The sequence below is a fragment of the Cryptomeria japonica genome, chromosome 5, assembly GCF_030272615.1.
Source record: "Cryptomeria japonica chromosome 5, Sugi_1.0, whole genome shotgun sequence".
Taxonomy (NCBI): Eukaryota; Viridiplantae; Streptophyta; class Pinopsida; order Cupressales; family Cupressaceae; genus Cryptomeria; species Cryptomeria japonica.
Genome location: NC_081409.1, coordinates 434,508,581 through 434,532,748, shown reverse-complemented (window position 1 = coordinate 434,532,748; position 24,168 = coordinate 434,508,581). Strand labels below are relative to the sequence as shown.

General features: G+C 36.3%; 1 protein-coding gene across 1 annotated transcript in view; it reads right to left on the bottom strand.

The window, feature by feature from the left end:
- The window catches only part of LOC131061072 (serine/threonine-protein kinase STN7, chloroplastic-like), a 136,253-nt gene extending 122,539 nt beyond the window's left edge, over positions 1 to 13,714 (bottom strand). The window contains 1 exon segment of the mRNA XM_057994577.2: positions 13,045 to 13,714. Coding sequence (XP_057850560.2) covers positions 13,045 to 13,413 — 369 coding nt within the window. The 5' untranslated portion in view covers positions 13,414 to 13,714.
- Positions 13,715 to 24,168: the final 10,454 nt, after the last annotated feature.

The window sequence follows — 24,168 nt, the reverse complement described above, 5'->3', positions numbered from 1 at the left end:
AGCTCCTTCACATGAACAGAGAAATTGTGGCTTCAAACCTACTAGTAGCATTTACTTGAAAGTTTCTAAAGCCGCATTATAAATACATCAGGTGCATATACTACGCGATCATTACATCTCATGAGATGACGCCTTTGTGAAAGTTCTTATCGAACAAGTCGTGCCTTGTATTTGCCTACAACTGAAAATTTTAATTCTTCATCTGTGAGGAGGCCAAAATCTCTCCAAACCTAAGGGTGGCATACCAATTAGTAGTTGAATATCCAAAATTGATCCATTACTTTGGGGCCTGCACAACTTAACATCAACTAAATGCTTTTGTTCGAAGTTTTTGAATCCTTTTCAACAAATCAATTTTGCACACATGTTGTTCATCATAGCGGCTGAGAGATCGTGTTTCTTAAGGCACATTTCAAACAATTTTGCTTATCTTGTTTTCATTCCTGCCAGATTTGTAGAGTTGTTTTGATCCATACACCGTGCTTATTTTATAGTCACTGTATTCTATGGGATGACATCTCGCAGCTTTTGTGCCACTGTATTTGGCAGACACATCTGTTAAAATACTTGTGACAAATCATATGCTTAATCTCTCCTCTTTGTTACGCCTTTGGTGGGTGTCCATAACCTATCCTTCTACACTTTCCATGCTTATATATATTTGCCATTAGGGGAGTATATTTGTGAAGCCTCAAATATTGCTTGAGTGAAGCCTGCATATTTTCAATGCAAGACTTTTGGCTTTTAACATGGTTGTTAAAACCCTTTCAATGGCCAATGAGAATTTTGGAACCAATCCAAGTGCCAAAGAGTTTTAAAACTTTATTTCTACCTCCTTTTCACAAGTGAGATAAACAAATCATCAGCTTATTAAGAGGTTGCCGAAACCACTTTGGGCACCGCCTCTATATTCACAACCAACAAAATGTCGAATGGCTTTATTTTGACTTGTTTCTAGCTTCACTCTTCCCAACATTTGAGCAATGTATCGACTTTTCCAATGGGATTTGAAAACCTTACAAAAACCCAATTTTCACTTTCTTTTTATAATATAATGGTTGTGATAACCTTGTCGAGATCCAACTCAAAGTCTAACCTTATGAAATTTTCGAGACTTTCAAAATTTTGAACCCAATTATATTTTTTGAAAAAGCTTTTATGACTTTTGATGTCAAAAATCAAATTTGATACTTGACACTACAATCATTTGGCAAAAAATGAAAAAACCTTGTAACTTTTGACTGGATCTTTCTTTTTGCAAAAAATTTTGACCACATGATATATGGCAATCTCAGAGCATAACCCAAAATTCATTTTTGCTTCAAACACCCAAAATTTAGATTTTGGCAATTTCCATAACCTCACCAAAACTTGACACTTAAAATTTTCCAAACAGCACTGAACCTTATCACAAAAATTGGCCACTTGGTGTAAAATGAGGCTGGGATCATCCTTGCAAAAGGATTTCATACCAAACACAACAAATTTCAAGAACTAATTTCTTTATGATTTGGTGGTACAAACCGGTCAGACTATGTCAAGGCTTGTTGTGGACAAGGTTTGAAATGCTTAGCAGTGGGATATGGCGAGCTAGAAAAGTTCAAATTTGGCCTTCAAAAATAGGCCAACACTTCCTAAATCCTACTAAGTCTCTCCCAAGTTGTTTTATCAGCACTCAGGACATTCATGAACCATTCAATCATCACTACTCAAGTGTGGTTAAAAAGCATCACAACTAATGACACTCTCTATTTGCCCATTGGCAATCCAAATTGTAATGCAAATTCTACAATGCCTAACCAAATCTTCACATCCATCACCAATGAATTTTGGTTACTTTTTCTTTTCATGAGGTGGAACTGATGGTTTACCCATGGTTGCAGATATTGGATATTTCTGAGATTTACCCATGCTCCTTCGAGAGGTCTTTGTCAAATGTTCCTCAACACTATTGAACATGTTTCTATACACAACCATTGCTTCAATAGCACTATGTACACTATATTGGTCATCATTAGGTTCACTCTCTATTTGATTCCCACTTGTGGTTTAGATAGACCTAGTGTTATTGGTTGTAGATCTTCAATTAAAAAGTCATTAATCTAATGAATATTTGTTTAATGTCACTTGGTCCTTTTCTATAAAGAAATCAATATTGAACTTCATCCTAGAATCAAGACTTTCCTTAAAGAGTGAAGGCTCCACTAGCTCCTCCCTGTATTCAATCGACTCTACCAAACCTCCCAACTATATCCAACGACAAAGTAAACATTCTTTCCTGTGGAAGGGGCAGTTTTCCTTGCACTCTCCACCCACTAAGTGTTTGTCCTTGCATCCAGTATTTCCTAAAGGAGATTGCCTCTCATAGCCCATATCTTCACTCTTGTTATTCCAAGAGTTGGATGGACCGTCCAATCAATTATGTCTACTCACTGCACTCTTTTTTTCTAGCCTTCGTTTATGATTAATGATTCAATGGCATTAATCCCTTCGCGTTTGGCATCAATATTTCAATATCTCTTCCTTTTAACGGGGACACATTTACTCACACCATTGTCAAATTTGTTCAACATGGAGGTCTAACACAAAGAAGTTCCTAGCAAGGAGCCTAGATAAATGATCAAACAATCAATCAACTTCTCTTGCTACTATCAAGTTACCCCAAATAGGATTTTTTAGCACTCAGGCTCTTTCTGAATCTTCCTTGGCGTTCATATATGAATATAGGTCCCACAGTTACTTTGAATCTATTGTAAGATTGTCTTTCTCTTTCCTAATTTGTTTCAATTGATTCTTGAATGAGCTAAACCACTTATGTCATCACTAAGTATTGCCTATTCGCGTACCCTTTGGAACCAATTTTAACTAACACAATACTTACAAAGTCATTAAAACCACACTACTAAATAACAGCATTATAACAATAATCACAACAAAAGCATAGCTTAGACAACATAGGAATAATCAAATACGTATAATTAAGTGTTGTTCAATACAAATAGCTCAGTACAAGGAGGATTTAATATAATGCCCTCACCCTAACATAAGACATGCTATTTTATCGATACAATGTAAGGTGGTTGGTTAACACAACTACCAACAATTGATCCTAAAGTTGTTACATTACAATCCAATGCCAACAAGGACTAACAACATCAATTTCCAAAAACCAATACATTTATTTATATTCGTAGTCTACAACAATTACCTCCACAACAATCAAGGAAGTGTTACGCCCAAGAGGGGTGAATAGAATATAATATTATTGCATATAAATTGTACATTCCAAAGGACTATTTACATTCAAATTTATAGATAGGGAAAACAATTTAATTGTCTAAGTTCATAACCATCCAAACTGAAAATAAATAACAAATGTGCTATCATGAAACCAAGCAATATTTCAAACTGCTCAAACTTCTTGCAGCCAAGCACTTTAGTGAGGATATTTGTCGGCTGATCTGAAGCTTCTTTTAATGCCTATTACTGTAACAGGTCTCAAATTTACTTAAACTGATCCTATTACCTTTACATGGTTTAATATTTGATAATGAGCTTGTTGCCTTGACAAGTCTCAATTTTGATAAGGAGCCTAATTGCTTTGACTCAAATTTGGATTTGTTTTTTCATGGTGAATCTGCATTTTCCAATCATGAATGTAATTACTCTATTTGCAATACTATAGTTTGAAAAAATGACCAGACTTTAGTGGCCACTACGAGTAGTCACCAACTCTCAATCTAGGGAAACTTTGAATTATCACTGAAAATAATATCTGAAATAGCACACCTAGGGTGCAATCAATATAATGAGGGGCATATACAAATCAACTGTCCACCAATAATATCTACAATCAACATGTTACTTAAAATCATCAAATGCACCACAATATCAAGTGTAATTATCACACCAGTCACAAGGTGTCAACGATCTCTAAAGCACTTGAATCTGGAATACACACAAGATTCCCTTGTTGGCAAATGAGAGAGGAAAATACCAAAAACTCAGTCCCCCTAATGGAATAAGAGTAGAAAGCTTATACCATACCGAATCAACAAGAGTCAACTTCATAATCTCCGTAGCCTCAAATAATTGAAATACACTAGTAAGCACCAACATCATCATAAATTGCATATTTAATATACTCAACACAATCACACTGCTTAGCAAAATCATTACGTATGGAAAGAAGATTCAATTCTTAAATCTTATCAACAATTGATGGCTTATCAAATATACCAAGTGGCATCTCAGAAATATCAACACAAACACTAGTCAATGTAGGCTGAATAAAATCTACATCATCACCAGAAGAACTATGAGAAATAACATCACCTTATGAGTAGCCATATTTTCACCATCAATATTAGATCATAAATCAACCTTGGATCTCCATCTAGAATGATCTATTCAACCAAAATTCATACGCATCACTGACTTTAAAGGTGGATCTAGTAGACAACAATGCTTGGCAGAGTGAGTATGTAAACCACATGATGTACAAGTGTAAATCAACGTGAGTACTAAAAGATGACCTTGACGTCCACAATGGGAACAAATTTTTGGGCCACAGGTTTCAATGCAACATTTTTCTTTTGTGACACAACACCTTTCATCAAGGACATCTTGGTTTTTCTTGTTTTGTTAAAATGCTAGGAGGAGGAACATCATGCTTAACATCTTTCTAATGTATGTCTCCTCATTGATCTTGTAACCTTTCTATCTCTTGTTGTAGCAGAACATATTGAGCACAAAATTGCATAAAGGTAGGCTGAAATTGCCTCCAACACTAAGAGATTTAATTAGCTTCTTCCAAGTTGCCAATCTTAATCCTGAAGATAAAATGCCATCTTAATACAAAGTAGATCTCATAATGCAGAATGTATAAACAACTCAAAACAAAATACTCAACACTAGTTGGGCTCAACCAGCAATACTTGTAAGCAAAAGTAAGTTAGCGTTAAACCTCAAGCACTTATAATCACCTTACAACTCCATAAAAACATCATCACTTTAAAAACCCTTTGCCAAATAAGTAATCTTTCGTGTCTCCTTATGATACCTATTAGCATCTTATGTCTTCTTATCACCATACAAGTCTGATTAACCTTGCAAGTAATTAAAAAAGGTACCATTCCACAAATGCTTACAGTATAAGGAGCATGCAACCTTTTATCTTGGGCACTGGAAATCACAAACCATGTAACTGTCAATCTACCTCAATTTGCTCCTGGTTTCATGATTATGCCCTGTCTTCACATACTGGAAATCGAAATTTCTATTCAACTGCTTTAGTCTATGGCCAATATGCCCTATACACATGAAAATAATAAATTTGAAATGTGAGGTTCCTTGCCGCATCATCTCGCTGAAATTCAATTTTATGCCACCATCAAGACTGAAGTAGAACCAACACAGCTGCATGGTAGAGTGAAATTTGACCAACTGATTCAAATATTTGTTACAGCGATGTGTTGACACAACCAAGGTAAAGACAAGATTCTCTTCCAAATCAAAAGCATTTACAAATATTGCATTATCGTGGTAATATAAAATTACAGCATAAATCTCTCCATTGTATTTGTTCAGTGTGACATCTATGCGTGCACCAACAATCCTCCATTAAAAAGATAGTGTTTCAAGGATCTACATCAATTTGAAGCCATCAACAATCTGTCCATGCATCAACATGATCTCAGCAAATGGAGAATGGATATGCAAATACCCATGGCTCTGATACCATTGTTAGGCCCAGGAGAGGCAGAATAGAATATATTATTATAGCATATAAATTGTGTTGTCCTCATTTTTGTTTTCAAAAATGAAGGACCATTACATTAAAATTTTGTGAAAAAATGAAAATTTTACTCTATGGCATGCTTCTCGAGGCAGAATTTCAACTAATCCTTGGACTGGCTTAATCCTCCGTCCATCCTCGAACTACGTTTCGAATTTCGTCGCATTCTGGATTCGTTTGCTATGTCTTTCTTTCAATTTCGGGTGTTTTCTCCCTGACTGCAGGTGGAGAATTTTCCTTGAACTGCAAATTTTAAAGATTTCCATTGTTTTGGTCTTTGTAGGGAAATTTTTAGCTAATTACAAGTGCACTTTATTGAAAAATAAAAACTTGTAATTTACTTTTTATTTCCCCCTTGATTGGCTTTTTCAATTAAAATAGAGCTTTTTTAGTTAAGTTACAAGTAAACTTGTAATTCTTTTCTAAAACCCCTACGTTAATGGTTTTTGCTTGTAATAGGGATTTTAAACCCCTATTACATGTGTGCAAGTGAATTATAACTTGTTGTAGGGATTTTATTTTCCCTTTACAAGTGATTTTAAACTTGCACATCTCTCTCCAAAACCCGATTTTGCCTAAGAATGAGAAAAGTGACATTTAAAACTTGCTATTTGGTCCAAAAAACCCGATTTTGCCTATAAAGTGCATTTTTGAGGATTTTAAACATGTAATTGCATTTTAAAAACCCGATTTTTGCCTTATTGATGAAAAAGTGCATTTTAAACTTGTTATTTCCTCCAAAAAAACCCGATTTTCAACAATACATGCAAATTCGAACTTGCTATTTGGTCCAAAAAACCCGACCAGCAAGGAGAAACGTTTTTGTTGAAGATTTCAAGCAAATTTTTGTGGAGATTTTCTAGGAAGGAGAGGCGTTTGGGATTCTTCCCTATTCTTGTACATTTGCAAACATCTTTCACGCCATTTGGGGGTTTTAAATTGCTGTTTTTTCTCCTTCAAAACCTGCCACGTGATTCCTTCAACCCACTTTTTGAGGGATTTTTACTCCACGAAGCAGCAATCTCCCAAGTCCTTTTTGCATCTCTTGCTTATGCGTTGGAGTTAGAGGGAGATTTGGCCACTTTTCGTGCCATTTTATTTGCATTGGTCACCACGTTTTTATGCAAATGGCGTTTTTGTAAAAACGTGGCAAGGGTTTGGGTTGCGGATTGTCTTTATTTATTGGATTGTCTTCTTCATTCCAAGATTTATTGCATCTTTTGGAGAGGCATTTTCAGTTTGAATCAAGGTATGTTTTCTTTTCTTTTCTTGTTTCATTTTCTTGTTTTCTTCTTTTCTTATTTTCCTTTCTAGTTGTAAATATGTAAATATGTTGTTCTTGTCCCAAAATCAGTTTTGTGAGAGAGTTTTTCCCCCCTTGATATGCAATTTTTGGATTGCATGGTTCTTCCCCATTTTCCCTCTTTACTTGTATTCGGGATTTTAAATCCCGATTACAAGTTGGCTGGAAATCTTTGTTCTTCCCTTACGATTAAAGAATTTAACCATTTTTGGTTAAAATTCCAAGTTGAAAAAATGTGAAATACCATTCCTTTCAAAATTGGGTTTTAAGAACCGGATTACATGTTGAAAAGTTCTTCCCATTTTCATGAAAAATGACATTCCGGATTTTTCCATTTTTATCCATTCATGTCACCCATATCCGTACTTTCCATTTTCGTCATTTTCCGCAAGTCTAATTCTCATTTTCCATCCATTTCTCCATTTGCAAATTTACAAGTGTACTTGCATTCGGGTTTTAGAAATCTGATTGCATTTATGCCCTTTCCAACTTGTATACTTGTGAAAATTTCCCCAAGATCCGAAATTGGTCAAAGTCAAGATTCCCCCATTTCCATTTATTTCCCCTCTTTCTCTCACAAAGTCATGAAGTTCAAGAGTCGAAGTTTTTCCCTTTTGAAGAAGGAAAAATGTTATTTGCAGCTGAATATGATGTTGCCTTAACGCTTTTAAGTCTTCATCACAGTATTTCAAGTTGTCCATCAATGTCAGATTTGTCATCATCACCAATTCCAAAAAAGATGAAGTACAAATATGACAAGTACCAAAACGAAGTTGCGCCTCCCCAAGTTTCCTCTCCTTTGGATCGTACCAGAGATACAGAGATAGGACATGTAGACATGTCAGAATTTGTCAAGAGGGTTGAGGATCCACAAGATAGCAATATACAGCAGCTGTTGGACAGCCATATCCATCACGCATCTTCTTTCTCGGTGGCTGCCCTAGAACCTGAATTTGTTCTCGCTTGCACCCATCACTTTGACAAGGAGACAAGAATCATTAAAAATGATGATGGCGAAGCAATAATCCGCCTTGATGCAGACACAATTGAGAAGGTCTTCAAAATACCTGCCACACCTGTTTACATGGAAATCTCCAAAGAGAGTGCAGCTGAGTATTATGTGAAAAGGGAAAAAGATTGTAAACGACATATCAACAGGTGGATCCATGAGCCACGAGCCGCCTTCTCAAGGTGGGCTAAGTTGTACCACTTTGATTTCAAATGGGAAATAGGAGACATCGTAACCCTCCTCAGCAGGATAATGGGCCTTCAACACTCTAATGTTTTTGAGCCCTGGATGTACCAGTTCATCATGTTCATAAGGCAATCCCATCATATATCATGGGGAGAAGTCATCAGCGATGCTTTGTGTGAACAACTTTCAACAGTCTCTTCCACCATGACTTTCTACATGAACTCATACTTGGTGTACTTGGCAGCATCACTTAGACATTTTCCAGGTCTTTCTACCAAAGGTGATCGCTCACTTATACCAATTTGGGAATATTATGATCAGTTACCTTTGAGACCCAGCAGATTGCATTTCAGAAGAGTCCAAGATGCATTCTTCGGTTACTTCATGTGTCAGTTTGACAGAACTCTGAAAAACAAAAGGGTATCAGATGAGGCATGGAAAAGGGTGAGTGAGTATGGATGCTTGTTTCTACAGTTCCTGACCTTCACCTATATGAGAACCGGATGCTATAATGGGCAGCCATACATGCTCCCTAGATACCCAACTGATAAGATCATTCTTATGGAGTTGGGAAGACAAATCATGGTTGTCCACACTCATCAGTCTGCCAGACACAAGGTTGGAATGGGGATCTCTACAACAAACCCATTAAAAATTGGTCGGTATTCTCTTGTCACATCCGTTAAAGCCAAGGCCATGGAGACCGAAATGCAGGAAATTAAGCTCAAAAGGTTTAAGTCTAGAGTTGATTTTGATTACCGGGGTATGAAGAAAAAGATCAAAAAATCTTTTGTGCACGTGCATCGCATTGAGGATATCTGGGTAGATTTCCGCACAGAGGTTGAGGTTTTGAAGATGAATTACTGCAGGCCCACTGTTGAGCAAGTTGTTGATTTGAACTTGGTGGACATTCCACAATGGATGATTGATGATGGGCACGTACTTGATCCTGAATATATTTCACGAAGGGTTGAGGAAGCTCCACTTCCTTTAATCCAATGGTCACACAAGGAGTGCATATCCATTCTTGAGAGATTTCAACCTATCTTGGCTAACACCAACGCTTGGCTGAAAAGTAATGCTGTTAGACTCATAAAAATCAAGATTGGAAAAGAAGATGAATCTACGAGGCCTCTTGGATGTAAGTCTGAGATTCAGGTTGACAACAAGGAAGGCGCATCATCTTCGGGCACAAGGATCAAATTGCGAGTTAGTCGGGCAGTAGTGCTTCCTCCTGAGGAGGCGACAGTTCGTGGGAAGGAAAATTCACGATTTCATGTTCAGGTGATCAATCTGGATAATCCAGAAGAAGGGCAGCAATCTGATGATGCTCCCAAATCTCCAGCATCCGACTCGCCTCATGAGATTATTCCTCCAATTTCCATTGAGACGCCCCTTTCTCCTCTTGACTTGCTTGTTGATGAATCTCCTCAGAAAGCCATTCCTATTTTGGCATACAAGCCACCACCTGATCATCAACAAGAGAATGTGCAGGAAGTTCCTGAAGATACTCCTATTTGTGTCCAGCTGTCAGAAATTGATACCTCCACTTCTAGTTTTGAAGAATTCATGAGGCAATCTTCATGCCCATTGGTTACTGAGCAAACCGTGGTCGCCATCCAAACAAATATTCCTCCCAGGATGACCACGGTTATTCAAACAGAAACTGCTTCTCCTTTGCCTACAGCTGCTACTGAAGGAGAGTTGATGGCTTTACCTCCATGGCTTAGTTCTTTTACTCCAAAAAGGAAGAAGCAAGAAATCTCACCTGATGCTTTTGATTATCAGCAACTAAAACAACCTAGATCCAAGGTTGCTAAAAAGGTCAAGACTATCTCTAGAGTAACTGTTGACAGTAACAAGATGAAGGTAGCTGAAATTGTTGAACCCATTGCAGATAAGCCACTTGAAGAAATGTCAGCTGCTGATTATAAACTTACAATGATAGAATTGGGTAAGCAAACGCATGAGGTGATTAAACATAATGCTCAGTTTTCTCAGTTTTTTGTAGCTTCATTGGTACAGCGGTGTGATGAACTTCTAGCAAAGAAAAACAAGCTAGAAGAGGAAAACCGACAACTTATGGCAGATGTTCATAAAATCACAAAACCTGCTGCTGAAGGGAGTAACTCCATAGGTTATTCCAGTTCCCAAGAATCAATTCGTGGAGTGGAACGGGCTGCTCAGAAGGTACAAGCATTGGATTCCTGAATTGATCAGCTTCACAATCTATGTGCACAAGTGATGAAAGACGTTTTTCAGATGATGTCTAAGTTGGAAACCGTTGAAAAGAAACTGGATCAGACCTCCGATACTTTCAAAGAAAATCTGAAAAGTGTTGAAGATAGTTTGACAATCTGGCGTACCATGCCCCAACAACAATTGAATGTTCTACAGGAGCAAGCCATCATCTCTTCCAGGGTCATGTACTTGGAATTTGAAGAGCTTCTAGAAAATAAGGCCCTTCTTCTTAAATCCCTCATTGAGGAGATTGGTGATACAATGAGATTACGAGGTGAAGTTTTCCGAGATATTGTCTCTCATTGTGAAAAGGCCTCTTGCAACATATTAAGTCAGGATGGAGAGCTGATTCCAGAAGAAGAAGTTCTTGCTGATTTACAGATGAGGATTCATAATGAATGAAGGAGCGAACAATTCTCGGCCGCTTCAATTCAAATGTTGATGAAACACCAAATCTTTTTGCATGAAATCCAGTCCATCCTGGAGAAAAACAGCTCTGCACTCCTCCGATGTCATGATACTATTGTGAAGACCATGGTTGTTGCCAAGAACACCCATGAACCGGATCCTGATGAACTACAAATGATCATCCAGAAATTTGAAAGATTTGTGTCTTTACGTGCTATAGCTTAAGTGTTTTTCAACACTTAGTTGTATTTTTTCACATTTGTAATCTTTAGTTGTAGTTTTTCTTTTGACAAGTTACATGTAAAAGCCTTTTTGTAAAATGCAAGTTAAGTCATTACTTGCACTTTTGTAATTTAAACATGTAAGGCAACTACAAGTTGTGTTCAATTAGGACTGTAGTTGGAATAAGTCTTAGTTAGTTATTGAAGTCTTAGTTAGTTATTGAATTAGTCTTGGTGGTTGAGAGAATCTTTCAAGTTAGTTAGGATCCTCCCACCATTTTCTCAAAGCTCCTCTTCTATAAATACTTGAGGGGTCTATTATAATTTTTATCTTTTTGGAAAGCAAGCAAAGACTTTGCCAAATTTACAGCAAAGAAGTCTTTGAGCTTTCATGTGTGAATTCAAGAATCAAAAGGAATAGAAAGAAATTGCTCAAGCTTTGAGTCTTTGTGCTACATACTTGAGTTTGTGTTCTATATTATCTTTCTTGCAAGTGTTCCTTAAAGAGCTTAATCACATCTGATTTGCAGTCTTTGTGCTGCAAGTAGTTGAGATTAATATAGATTAAAATAAATATTTTGTTGAGAGAAGCTACTAGTCTTTGTGCTTTCACTTGTTCTTAGGAGAATTTAGGAGTAGATTTTGTGAGAAATAGCTGTAAGTCTTTGAACTTATACTACTTCCCATTGTTTTAAGTAGAAAAGAATAAGATATTCCAGTCTTTGAGCTATTATAATTTGTTCTTTATAGTATTAGTATAGAAAATGGTAGATAGAACTTCACATAATCAAGTCTTTGAGCTTGATATTGTTATCTCATCCCGAAGGAAGTGACGGAAGTCTTTGCGCTTTCAGGAAACTTCATTTTCTTTCTCTCATTTCATTTTGAAAGTGATTACTGTTGTTTATATCAAATCGCTATCCTTTTCTGTGAAGAGAAAATGATATTGCCTTTCTTGAAAGAAGAAGATAGATTGTTGTCCCATCCTATTTTATTTTCAAAGTTATAGTTAGATAGAGGGAGTCTTCCCTTAATTAGAAAAGTTTTACTCACACGCTGTGGTTGAAACCACAATTTTGCATATTTCCCAAAGTGTACAAAATTTTCAACCAACAAATTGCACATTACAAAGGAAGATATACATTCAATTTTATAAGCAGGGAAAACAGTTTAACTGCCATAACCATCTAAACAGAAAAAAAATTACAAATGTGTTGATTCCTAACGATTAACAGATTAACAGGAAGGAAGCTGAAACAGCAATTAGTGAAGCTTAGAACTGTAGGGAAAGAAGATTTATATGAAGTAGAAATGATATGATTTACTATTTAGTAGAGTAATTTCGCGAGTGTCTATCGTAGATTTGAACCTTCGACCAAAAGAATTGGGTTGAGAGAAACTAACAGGGTTCTGACGCAGTGATGAATCATTCTGCACATCTCTTACAGTTATATGGGCACTGGAACTAAAGGTAAATTACCTTTACTCTGTTTATTTAAATTCCCGCATTTATTATCATATTTAATTATCAGTATCAGTTCCAATTTTGTATCCCCGGCTGGATTTGCTCATCACTAGAATTTAATCAATTTATCCTGCGATATTTACGTACAGGCGCATTTGTTTCTTTATAATAAATGTCGATAGTATTAATTTAAGTTATCATAACAAGACTCAAAAGAATAAAATATTACAAAATTATATGTAAAATAAGCTGAGATTGCCTGTAGCAGGACCTTTCTTTGTATAATTCAATTCTTTAATAATTCTTGTTTAAGAAGTTGAAATCCTCGAAATGCAGGAGGGGCTAGTGGAGGCAAGCTGCAACTTGGTAAAAGAAAATGTAAATGGATCGAGTGGAAATAGACAAAGGAAGGACCTTTCTCAAAGAGGGACGGAAAAAGCGTTGAAGAGGTGCCAAGACGAACATATCCCAGAAACCAGGCGCCACTCCAGGGGTTGCCCACAAATAGGAGGCGGCCAAAATTGCCAAAAAGACCCCCGGCGGCGTTATGTTGATCCCTTCCTCCTGCGGCAACGTGCTCCTGTATATCATGTCCCCACACTCCATCACTGTGCAGGGCAACCCCACTCCCACCCCTACTATCACTTCCTTCCGCTTTGAGTCTCTCCTCTTCCATTTCCAATTCACCGCTGAAGTGAAGCTCAGGCTCAGGGTAGGGCTACTTCTACCTCTGCTCTCACTCACGGGTGCCACTGGCACCCTCAACAAGCTGTTGGCGGCCATTGTTTTGTTCTCTAACTCAAATCGGCATTGGAATTTGGGAAGCAAGCAACACGGGGGTATTTGGCTAAGAAATGTTTACACCTGTGGTGTATTTGGCTGTGGGCCTCAGTTATCCAACTTTGGTAGGCCTCCCTCCACGTCAGCATCGTTTATCAAAAAAGGGGGAAAAACAATAACTGGAATAGAGCTCGTAAAAAAATTCAGCCGTACAAGCATTGTGGATCCTTTTCATTTGTGGACAACATTTGCCCGTTGCTTTGTTTTCACAGGTACAAGATTTCCGACCATGATAATGAAATATGACTCGCTCGATGAGATGAGGACTTGCTTGAATGAAGGGAAGATTTTTATAATATGCACAACGCCAAAGCAGCCTATGGACCAAAAGCGCAGTACACTCAAATGATGTTGACAGGAGTGCCAGCTCGAGTGATACATAATTTTTGCCTTGTGGAGATTGTACCAGGCTTCCAAATTGTTGTTTTTATTATTATATTTTTTGGGCGGGTGAAGGAGAGGATAGACTTTAAAATGTAGTGTAGTTAGTAAATAAAATATCACATAGGTAGTTTTAAGAACAGAAATTGTCCTAATAATATGACCTCAAATAAGTGTGAAGTAGTATGAGTTCATGATTTAGTAGTATAGTTATGTGTATGTCTGGTATTTTTGGTTTCTAAATTTAATTGTGTAAAATTTTTCTACCAATGTATCCATCATCAAGATGTGAGAGTTGTAGGAGATTTTCTCATGATCCATCATCAAAAGAGAGAGCTATACGAGAAAAATATCCTACAAATATTGTGATCCATCATCAGAATTAGAGAGATTTAGAAGAAAAATCTCCTACAACTCACTCATCATGGTGATAGATCATAGAGTGATCTAAAACGTTGCTGGAAGAAATCCTACACAATTGAATTCAAAAATAAAAAATACTAGTCATAATGGACAGTGGAAATATATATATATATCAAGGGATGCAATTCATCAAGTTCTTATCAATAGTGTTACGATATGTATTTAGAACTAGGATTAGGTGGGATTAGTAGTGTGATGTTGTATTCAATTAATGGGAGTGTGTAATTTGGAAGTGAGTATTTGTAATAGATCATTTGAAATAGAAAGAGAAGTACAACTTGTAGAAGACACTATGCACAAATTACAAGGATAAATAGATAGAATCAATGCAATAGTATTGTAATGGTGAAAATTAGGATTTCCACCACGAGATGTAGTAAAACCGCTAATTTTGCTTAGGGAACATTACATTAAGGAAAGATAGGAATTTGATAGATCTAAACCTAATAGACATATATTCTAATCAAATTTCAGGGGTTTTAGATATGCCTCTTCTTTCCCTTGAGTTGAATTGATTTGAATTTGTTGAAGATGTTGAAATTAGGGAAAATGTATGTAAATTGAAGCAATTGTGCATAAACAGTGAGCTATAGTCGTCAAACAGAGCCATGAACATAGATCTAAGCATAAAATGAATGTTTGGACATGTTCCCAAAAGGTTGATCTGAATTGTTGAGACCAGAGTGCCCGTCACTCTGGTCCTCCGAACTTGTTCGTCGTCCAAAGGGGAACTTGTTCGTCGCTACGAATAATATTGATCCTAAATATTACAACTATGTACTTGTTCCTACACACAGTAGAGAAGGGGAAAATGGTTGGGAATAAAGGTTTGTCTATGTCAAACCGCGGTTTAGGAATTAACCTTGATTGAATAAATGCAAATACTAAAATAAATAATGGAAAGATATGCCTCAGATCTGCAATTGTTGATGATGATGCTTTTTTTCTTGAATGTAATCACATATGTTGTATGAAATGGCATGAACATGACAAAACACTAATCACACACACATGCTTGCATATGAATGATGACAATTTTTTTTCACAATGATTGAATGAAGAATATGCAACCTTTAGGATTTTTGAAAATGCTTGATAATGAATGCTTCATGGATGCAAAGATGTTAGGATGCTTGGAGATGGAGACTTAGGATTGAAATTAATTGACTAAATGTCTTTATATGGGGGTATCTAGGTCATTTACCGGTTAGGCTAACCTCCAACGGTCATGCAGAGCCACAAAGTTGAATTCTCGTCAGAGAGATAGGACCCTTCCCCCATTTCAAAATAGGTCCAAACTAAGAGGGACTTGGGCGTGGGTTCTCTGGTCCTTCTAAGCAAGGGACCACCATTAAGCCCCAAGGAGAAGGACATCCCTCAAAGAAATCCATCAATGGGTGTACATGGCATCAAAATTGGAGATTGAGCACAAAACAAACCTAAATAGGTGATGAGGATGGGACACACTAAAGTGGGATCACAAGCATGAGGTGTAAATTGTCCTAGTGACAATTTATGACGCTACAAGTATCATCCCTTATCAATCTTGCAAATAAATTGTAATTCTTACAACCACATCCTCAATTCTATAAAGGTATATTATCAAGACAACCTATTCATGATATAAATGTCACACAACCTCAACCCATCAATGACACTTACATTGGACCTTAAAACATGTTAGCAAAAATACACATTAGGAGGTTTGATGGAAAGGATTCAATCATTTTGATTAACCACATGGAGACTGTCCTTATGTATATTGGATTATATTTGGGTAGGTCATAATGACATCCTTATATTTAAAACTTAAATAATTTATTTGGTATCAATGGCTATGTAGTCAAACAAAAATACTTTCAATGTCACTTAACTAGTTTTTACATAAGAATTCCAAATACATTATGACAATCTCCATGTTAGAGAATATTGGTTTTGGGTTACTATTAATCATCTTTTTTTAAATAAACAATGAACCTTAACTAATAGTATATAATGTTTTACATATCTTATTATTCCTAAATGAAAAACATCATTTTCAATTTTTCTCAACTAAAAATTATTATTACAATTATTCATTTTTTCTTGCATGGTTAATTTTTATATTTATAATCAAATATAATTTATGTGCATTTTATATCAAATTTTATTATAATATTTAAAATATTTAAAACATAATTTTTTTAATAAAATTTAATGATAAACAATTTTATTTATTCTAATCAACTAAAATATTTTTAATCCCACATGATCTACCCCATACAATAATTATAATATACTTACTACTTATTAAAAATTATACACTATTGTCAGATACCCATCAAAAATCATTATGTAAGAGAAGAAACAATATTGGAAATTAATATAATGAACCTACTCTTGGGATTTTGCTAGAAGGGAAATATAAATTTATGAATAATAATCAAATATCATTCAATGGACAAAATATGACAAGATAAAAGTAAACCTTATTGATTTGTCTTTCATGCAAATTAGATTAAAACATAATCATTATTTCAAAGCTAACAGCCTCTTTTTTTATTTTAAAACATATCAATAATTGAATAGTATACAACTTTAAGCACACAAAACCTTTTACCAGAATGCATAAACCAAATACCGGAATAGTAGATATAACAATCAAACATAAACACAAATCACAAAATAATTACCAACCATCCATAACACATAACACCATGATTTGTACGTGGAAAACTCGGTAAAGGGAAAAACCACAGTGGGAAGCCTATCCACAGTCAGATAATACTTATGCAGCAAGTATGTGATTGCAATAAGAGGGACCTGCACATGTAGGAAGGCCAACAATCTAGAGCACACTACTCATTACAAAAGGAGACTCACTGACTACAAAATAAATCCAGACTACAATCCAGAAAGATGAATGAACTGCAAGAATATCATCTCCTATGACTGAGTATAGTTTCGGTTGAGCTCAATATCGGAGGTCTTAAACCTCTTTTACAAACCCAATTCGATCACCTATGATCGACCAAAACCTCTGCATATGATTACAACTTTATTTGCACACAGATAATCCCATAACCTTGACCTACCACATATATATATGATCTACAAAGAGATCTTATATTATATTTAGACGACCCGGGACCTAAACAATTAGGTCGACCACCTAAAAGATAATACAATAGATATGTTACATAATCCCGCAAACCAATGATAAACCAAGTCGGCCTAAGACCGAAACAACATAAACCAAACAATAAATCCAACCGGGGACGCATCAGGAGCATCAACCAACACGTTACATAAACCGGTCCATAACCTAACAGAATAATCATCAGACCTAAAATAGGTCGCCATAAGCTGAATGAAACACCACGAACAACTGGAACATGAACATGATAACCATCAGCATCTTGATAACCTTCTAGAAGCTGCACTAACACCACTTATCGGATTCATCAAAGTATTGTCAGTAAAACCCTTACTGGTGCAGAGCACCTTCTACTACACCTCTATTTCAAGCACATGGTGGTGTCTACATGTTCATTTGTGATGTAATAATGGGTTAGATCAATGATCACCCTTTATGTAATTGAATGCCTATTTGTATGGTCAATAATCTCTTGGGTGAGCATATAAACCTAGAGGTATATTAGGCCATGAAGGCTTGGAATTTAGATTTTCAATGTTGGTGTGTCTAGGATGTTGTCTTAGGTGTTTGGAGTCTAAAAATGACAAATAATGACTTTGGATGTGTTTCCATAAGTTCTAAGTGGTTAATAACCAATGTTGTCCTAAGTTGCAAAATGTTGCATTTGTTGTCAAGCAACTTTTCAAAGTTTTTGATTAAGGAAAATTGAGTTTTAAGGGACCTGAAACCCGCTTAAAAAATGAAGGATATGCATGAAAGAAACTAGAGAAGACAAAACCTAGACAGAAAAGCTGCAAAAAAACCAACAGAAAAACTAGCAGCTAGGAAAAAAGGACAGCATAGAGCCAACGAGAAACTGGCATCCAAAAACCAGCATTACATATCAAATAAAAACTTTAATGGACTCCTCTGCATTCTTAACCAACAGCATCATGGCCTTTGCGGCTTCTCTCAGATCATTGTTCTCCTGCTTCAGTTGAATGTCTTTCGTCTTTGTCTCCAAATCACTAGTCGTATGCCTGGTCCTTCACCTGGAGATTTGTGGAGTAGAGCTGGAGGTCGGCAAATCATCAATGATAACCATATCCTTATTCTATTTTTTCCTCTCCAAGTGATCCATCAAGGCATTCATATTTTGAGACGAGATCCTCAAGACCTCAAGACTGTGGTTCATAAAATTCTTCAATGCCTTCTTAGTTTTAGCAACCCGATTGATGATAATTTTGTTATCAACCTCGGTCTTATCTTTGACAATTCTAATCACATCTTCCAGGTATTTCAAGTCACCTTTTATAAGATTTTTCTCCAACCAGTCCTGCATTTCAATTTCATCCTCTGCTTCGCTGGTTTCCCCCTCCGCACTCTTTTTTCCCGAATTAGTATCCTTGATCAAATTATGAATCTTATACTCCAGGTCTCTATGTTTACTCTGTATGCCAGTAGGATGACAACTACTTCTCCAACGGTCCTAAATTTTCAAAATTTGGTTATGGACATTGGAAAATGTTTATATATGCTTGTACAACCATGGGAAAGAGAGAGTAGAAAGTTTTGTAAAGTTTGGTGGAGAAAGTGAATAAGAACAAGTCTGATTTTGCCATAATAGTGACATTTTTCCTTATTGTTCGTACAGGGTGCGAGATCTACTGGTGAATTTTTTATTTGATTAGAAAGAGCCCTAAGATACCCTTCCAATGCATTTGGTCTGACCTCTTGAAGTGAAGTCTAGTGGAAGTTATAAGTGTTTTACCTTCTGTAGATCTGAAACCCTCCATTTTCAAGGGTTACAATGCAAATGGGACCCTAACTTGCAATCTACTAATTGGGGTCCGATGGCCATTGGTAGAATACAAGTTAGGGGTATGTATTTTGAGATTCTAGAGGGGCGAGGTCAGAGGAGTTGGTTGGTAGCTTTACCTCCAAGCCCTAGTCTAAATTGTTTGAGGGTTTAGATTAGATTAGATGAGTTTCATTGAGCATACTATGAGAAATGATGAGATGATGAGTTGAATTGATGGAATTGGAGTATTTGGACATAGAAGAAACCTCCTAAAGAGTTGGAACCTTCCTGTGATCCCATTCTCATATACCTCCTTTGTAAAACTAGTCTAACTTGATTAATTAGGCCTGTGACCCAAGTAGGTGTTGAAGAGTGCGGGAATAGGGTGGAATTCCAGTCTTTTGGAATCTGATAGTAATCCCAAAAGGGTGTCTGAAACCTAATTTTTTTTTAGGGTATTGTTTGGTATAATTTGGAGAAAAATCCAAAGAGACAGTGAAATAGGGCTACTAACCGGTAGGCCTATTTAAGCCTCAAAAGATAATATTTGCCTTGTGCTCCAAAGTATCATTGTGAAAGATCTTGATAGGTCTTAAGAAGTGTGTAGAAGTGTTGTGTCATCCCTTGCTAAGGGTAAGGGTCTGATTTCACATTTGAGGTGTGATTGTAGCCTTGAGAGAGATTCAAGGTAAAGAAGACCAAGGTGTGTAGGTGGGTTTATCACCCTACTGTTGTCAACCTCTGCATCACTTACCGATAACCAAAAGGCTTACTAGAACATATGATAGCATTCGGATCACCAAATCCCGAACCAATTGAATGTGATACACATCAAGAACACATTAATAACCAATCTAAACCAATTCCAACAACCGAACCAAATCCGGAGACAAATCTCCAGATCAACATTAAAGACCAACTGCTCTACCGGAAGTCGGTAGACAGAAAAATAGCTAGTTTTTACATCAATGCAACACATTATCAATTCCTCCAAATTGCCAACAATCTCCCCCTTTGGCAGTGATGTCAACACTAGATGTGAAAAACATCCAAGTGCCAAGAAGTGTCAAACAAGTCTCCCCCAAAGGAAGACATCCAAAAATCTCCCCAAAATGATATGACAATGAAGTTCTCAACCAACAGACCAAAATCCCCCTCTGAATGATATCCCTGTTAAGCTCTGTTTTTCACATAAATATCTCTCTCCCTTTGACATCAATGCCAAAAATCTCACATAAACATCAAAGAAAAGTCATTAAACCTCTGAACCACACAATTGACTACTCCCCCTAAGTAGTACCACCAACACATCAATCCGGAATGAATGATAGTTCTGATAATGCATGTCGGACTGATGCCAGTTAGCATCACTCAAGTCTCTACTAGAGGGGCAAAAACTCCCAATCTATCTCTGAAGTACTCAAATGATTTCTTAGGCAAAGGTTTAGTGAAGATATCTACAATCTGCTCTTTAGTGTTCACATAAACCAGTCTGACTTCATTTGCTTCCACCTTCTCCTTCAAAAAATTATACTTGATAGAAATGTGCTTAGTCTTAGAATGAAATATCGGATTCTTTGTTATATCAATAACAACAGAGTTATCACAGTGAATAACTACCTGTTCATTACAATCCACCCTTATATCCTTCAACATTTGCTTCATCCATAGAACTTGTGTACAATTAGTAGCAGCAACAATATACTCAGCTTCAGCAGTAGATAAAGAAGTACATGACTGTTTCTTGTTGATCCATGAAACAAGTTTCTTTCCAAGAAAGAAAGCTCCACCGGATGTGCTCTTTCAGTCATCAACACCTCCAGCCCAGTCAGCATTTATTTATGCACATAGTGTAAAGTCATCATTTTTAGGATACCACAAATCATACTCATTTGTTCCTTGCAAATACCTTAAAATCCTTTTCACCTCACTCTCATGATTCTCTCTAGGATCACTCTGATATCTTGATACAATACAAACTACATTCATTATATCAGGTCTAGTCTGAGTCAGATATAACAAACCTCCAATCATAGATTTATACCTTGTAGGATTTATCGAAGCTGATGCATCATTCTTTGACAATTTCTCACTTGTGCCCATAGGATTACCAACCGGTTTGGACTTTTCCATACCAAATTTCTTCAACAACTCTCTAGCATACTTAGTTTGACACATGAAAATACCTTTATCATTCTAAGTAATCTGCAAACCTAACAAAAATTTCATCTCCCTAATCATAGACATCTCAAATTCTTTCTTCGTAGTTTCAGAGAATTCCATACATAACTTATCCTTACCTCCAAAAATGATATCATTGACAAAGACTTCAACAATCAATATGTCATCATCAGTAATATTATAATATAAGTTACTATCCACATTACCTTTAGTGAAACCAAGCATCAAAAGATATTTGTCCAATCTAGCAAACCAAGCTCTAGGGGCTTGTTTCAATCCATATAAAGCTTTCCTTAACCTGCAAACCATGTTTTTGTCATCTAAAAGTGAAAATCCATCAGGTTTCTCAATGTAAACTTCCTCTTCAAGATCTCCATTCAAAAATGCACACTTAACATCCATCTGATAAACCTTGTATTTCTTATGGGCAGCATAACCAAGAAATAATCTCACAGCTTCAATCCTAGCTACCAGAGCAAAAGTCTCATCATAAAAAATTCCTTCCTTCTGAGAATATCCTTTACATACCAATCTAGCCTTATTCCTCACAACTTGTCCATCCTCATTAAATTTATTCCTAAAAACCCATTTAGTTCCAATAACATTCTTATTTTTAGGTCGAGGAACTAAAGTCCATGTGTTGTTCTTCTCAATCTGATCTAATTCCTCTTCCATACCTTTCATCAAACATTCATCTTTACAAGCTTCAATAATTGATGCCGGTTCAACTTGAGAAATTAAACATACCTCATCAGTTGCCAACCTTCTTCTTGTCATTACTCCTTTGTTCTTGTCTCTAGTGATCTGATCTTCTGAATGATTTAACCTTACATACCTAGGAGTCTTTTGACTTTCTGTTCCTCTACTTTGATCTTCAGATATTGTTGAATTTTTTGATACTGTCGGGGTAACTGGTTCAACATTTTGTTTCGGTATAGGTGCTACCGGTTCAATTATGATCTCTCCACTTTCGGTTCTCTCTCATAAGTTCTGATTTGATCTTTGTACAACTCATCCACCTTGACATTAGCACTTTCCATAATTCTCTGCAATCTTTTGTTATAACATCTATATGCTTTGCTTTCATTAGAATAACCAAGAAATATCCCTTCATCACATCTAGGATCAAACTTTACAATGGAATCATCTCTTTCGATATAGCATTTACTACCAAAGATTATGAAATACTTAACTATAGGTGTATGACCAAACCATAACTCATAAGGTGTCTTATCGATGTATCCTTTGATATGAACTCTGTTAAATGTGTATACCATTGTGCTCACAGCTTCTCTCCAATAGATATGAGGCAGATTAGCTTCCATCATCATAGTTTTGGCTACATCCAAGATAGTTTTGTTCTTTATTTCCACAACACCATTCTGCTGAGGTGTCTGAGGAGCAGACAACTGTCTCCTTATCCCATGCTTCTCACAATAACTATTAAATTCACCGGATGTGAATTCACCACCCTGATCTGACCTTAAGAATTTAATCTTCAACCCTGTCCTTGTCTCTATCTCAACTTGAGCTTTACAGATCTTAAACTTTTCAAAAGCTTGAGATTTATCCCTTAGAAAAGTAACCCACTTCATTCTAGAATAGTCATCAATGATTAACATGAATTTTCTATCACCTTGAAAACTATTTATTCTAGCAGGACCACACAAATCCGTATGAATAAGATCAAGAACATCATTAGATTTGTCTTGTATACTCTTAAAAGAAGTTCTGACTTGCTTTCTCATTTGACATTCCTTACATACCAGATTATAGGGCTTCACAATCTTAGGTATATCTCTAACAACCTTAGTTGAACCAATCTTTACAATGCAATCAAAATTCACATGACACAACCTCTTATGCCATAACCAACTCTCATCAACTTGTGCAATCAAACATGTCTTCTCATCGAAGTTCAAATGAAAGATGTTACCTTTAGTCTGTGTACCGGTTGCAATCTCCAAACCAGATTTGTTAATGATTTTGCATTTTTCATCCTTGAACTATAATTGAAATCCCTTATCCACCAACTATCCTACACTCAAAAGATTATGCCTTAAAACTTCAACATAATAAACATTATCAGTGTTATGCTTACCATCCAATGATATAGTTCCTCTTCCTCTGATCATACATTCTTTGTCATCTCCAAATCTAACCAGTCCACCATCAAATTCTTGCAAAGATAAAAACTTCCTTTTATCTCCAGTCATATGATGTGAAAATACATTATCTATCACCCATTCATCCTTGTCTTCAATTTTAGCAGCAAGGGCCTTTTCCTCATTTTGAACAACAGGTGTCGGAGCATCTTCCTTGATAGCCAAAAATATCCATTCCTTTCCACTGTCGGATCCACTAGCTGAATCTTGTGTCGGTTCATCATCAGAATCAGTCACACCTTCCTCATCAACATAGTAACATGATTTGTCTTTGTTTCTTCTGTACTTATGCTTGTTCTGATAATCATGGTTAGGCCTAAAAGATCTTCTAGCTTTCTCTTCAAACCTTGAATTCCTTTCAAGACATCTAGATGCAAAATGACTTATCTTATTACATGTCAAACATTTAAAAGGTCATTTTCCTTCATACTTACTTCTCGTCGAACCTTTAGGTACTCTTTCAACAAATAGGGATTCAAGTTGCTCCCATAACACATAACACCATAATTTGTACGTGGAAAACTCGGTAAAGGGAAAAACCATGGTGGGAAGCCTACCCACAGTCAGATAATACTTCTACAACAAGTATGTGATTACAATAAGAGGAATAAGAACATGCAGGAAGGCCAACA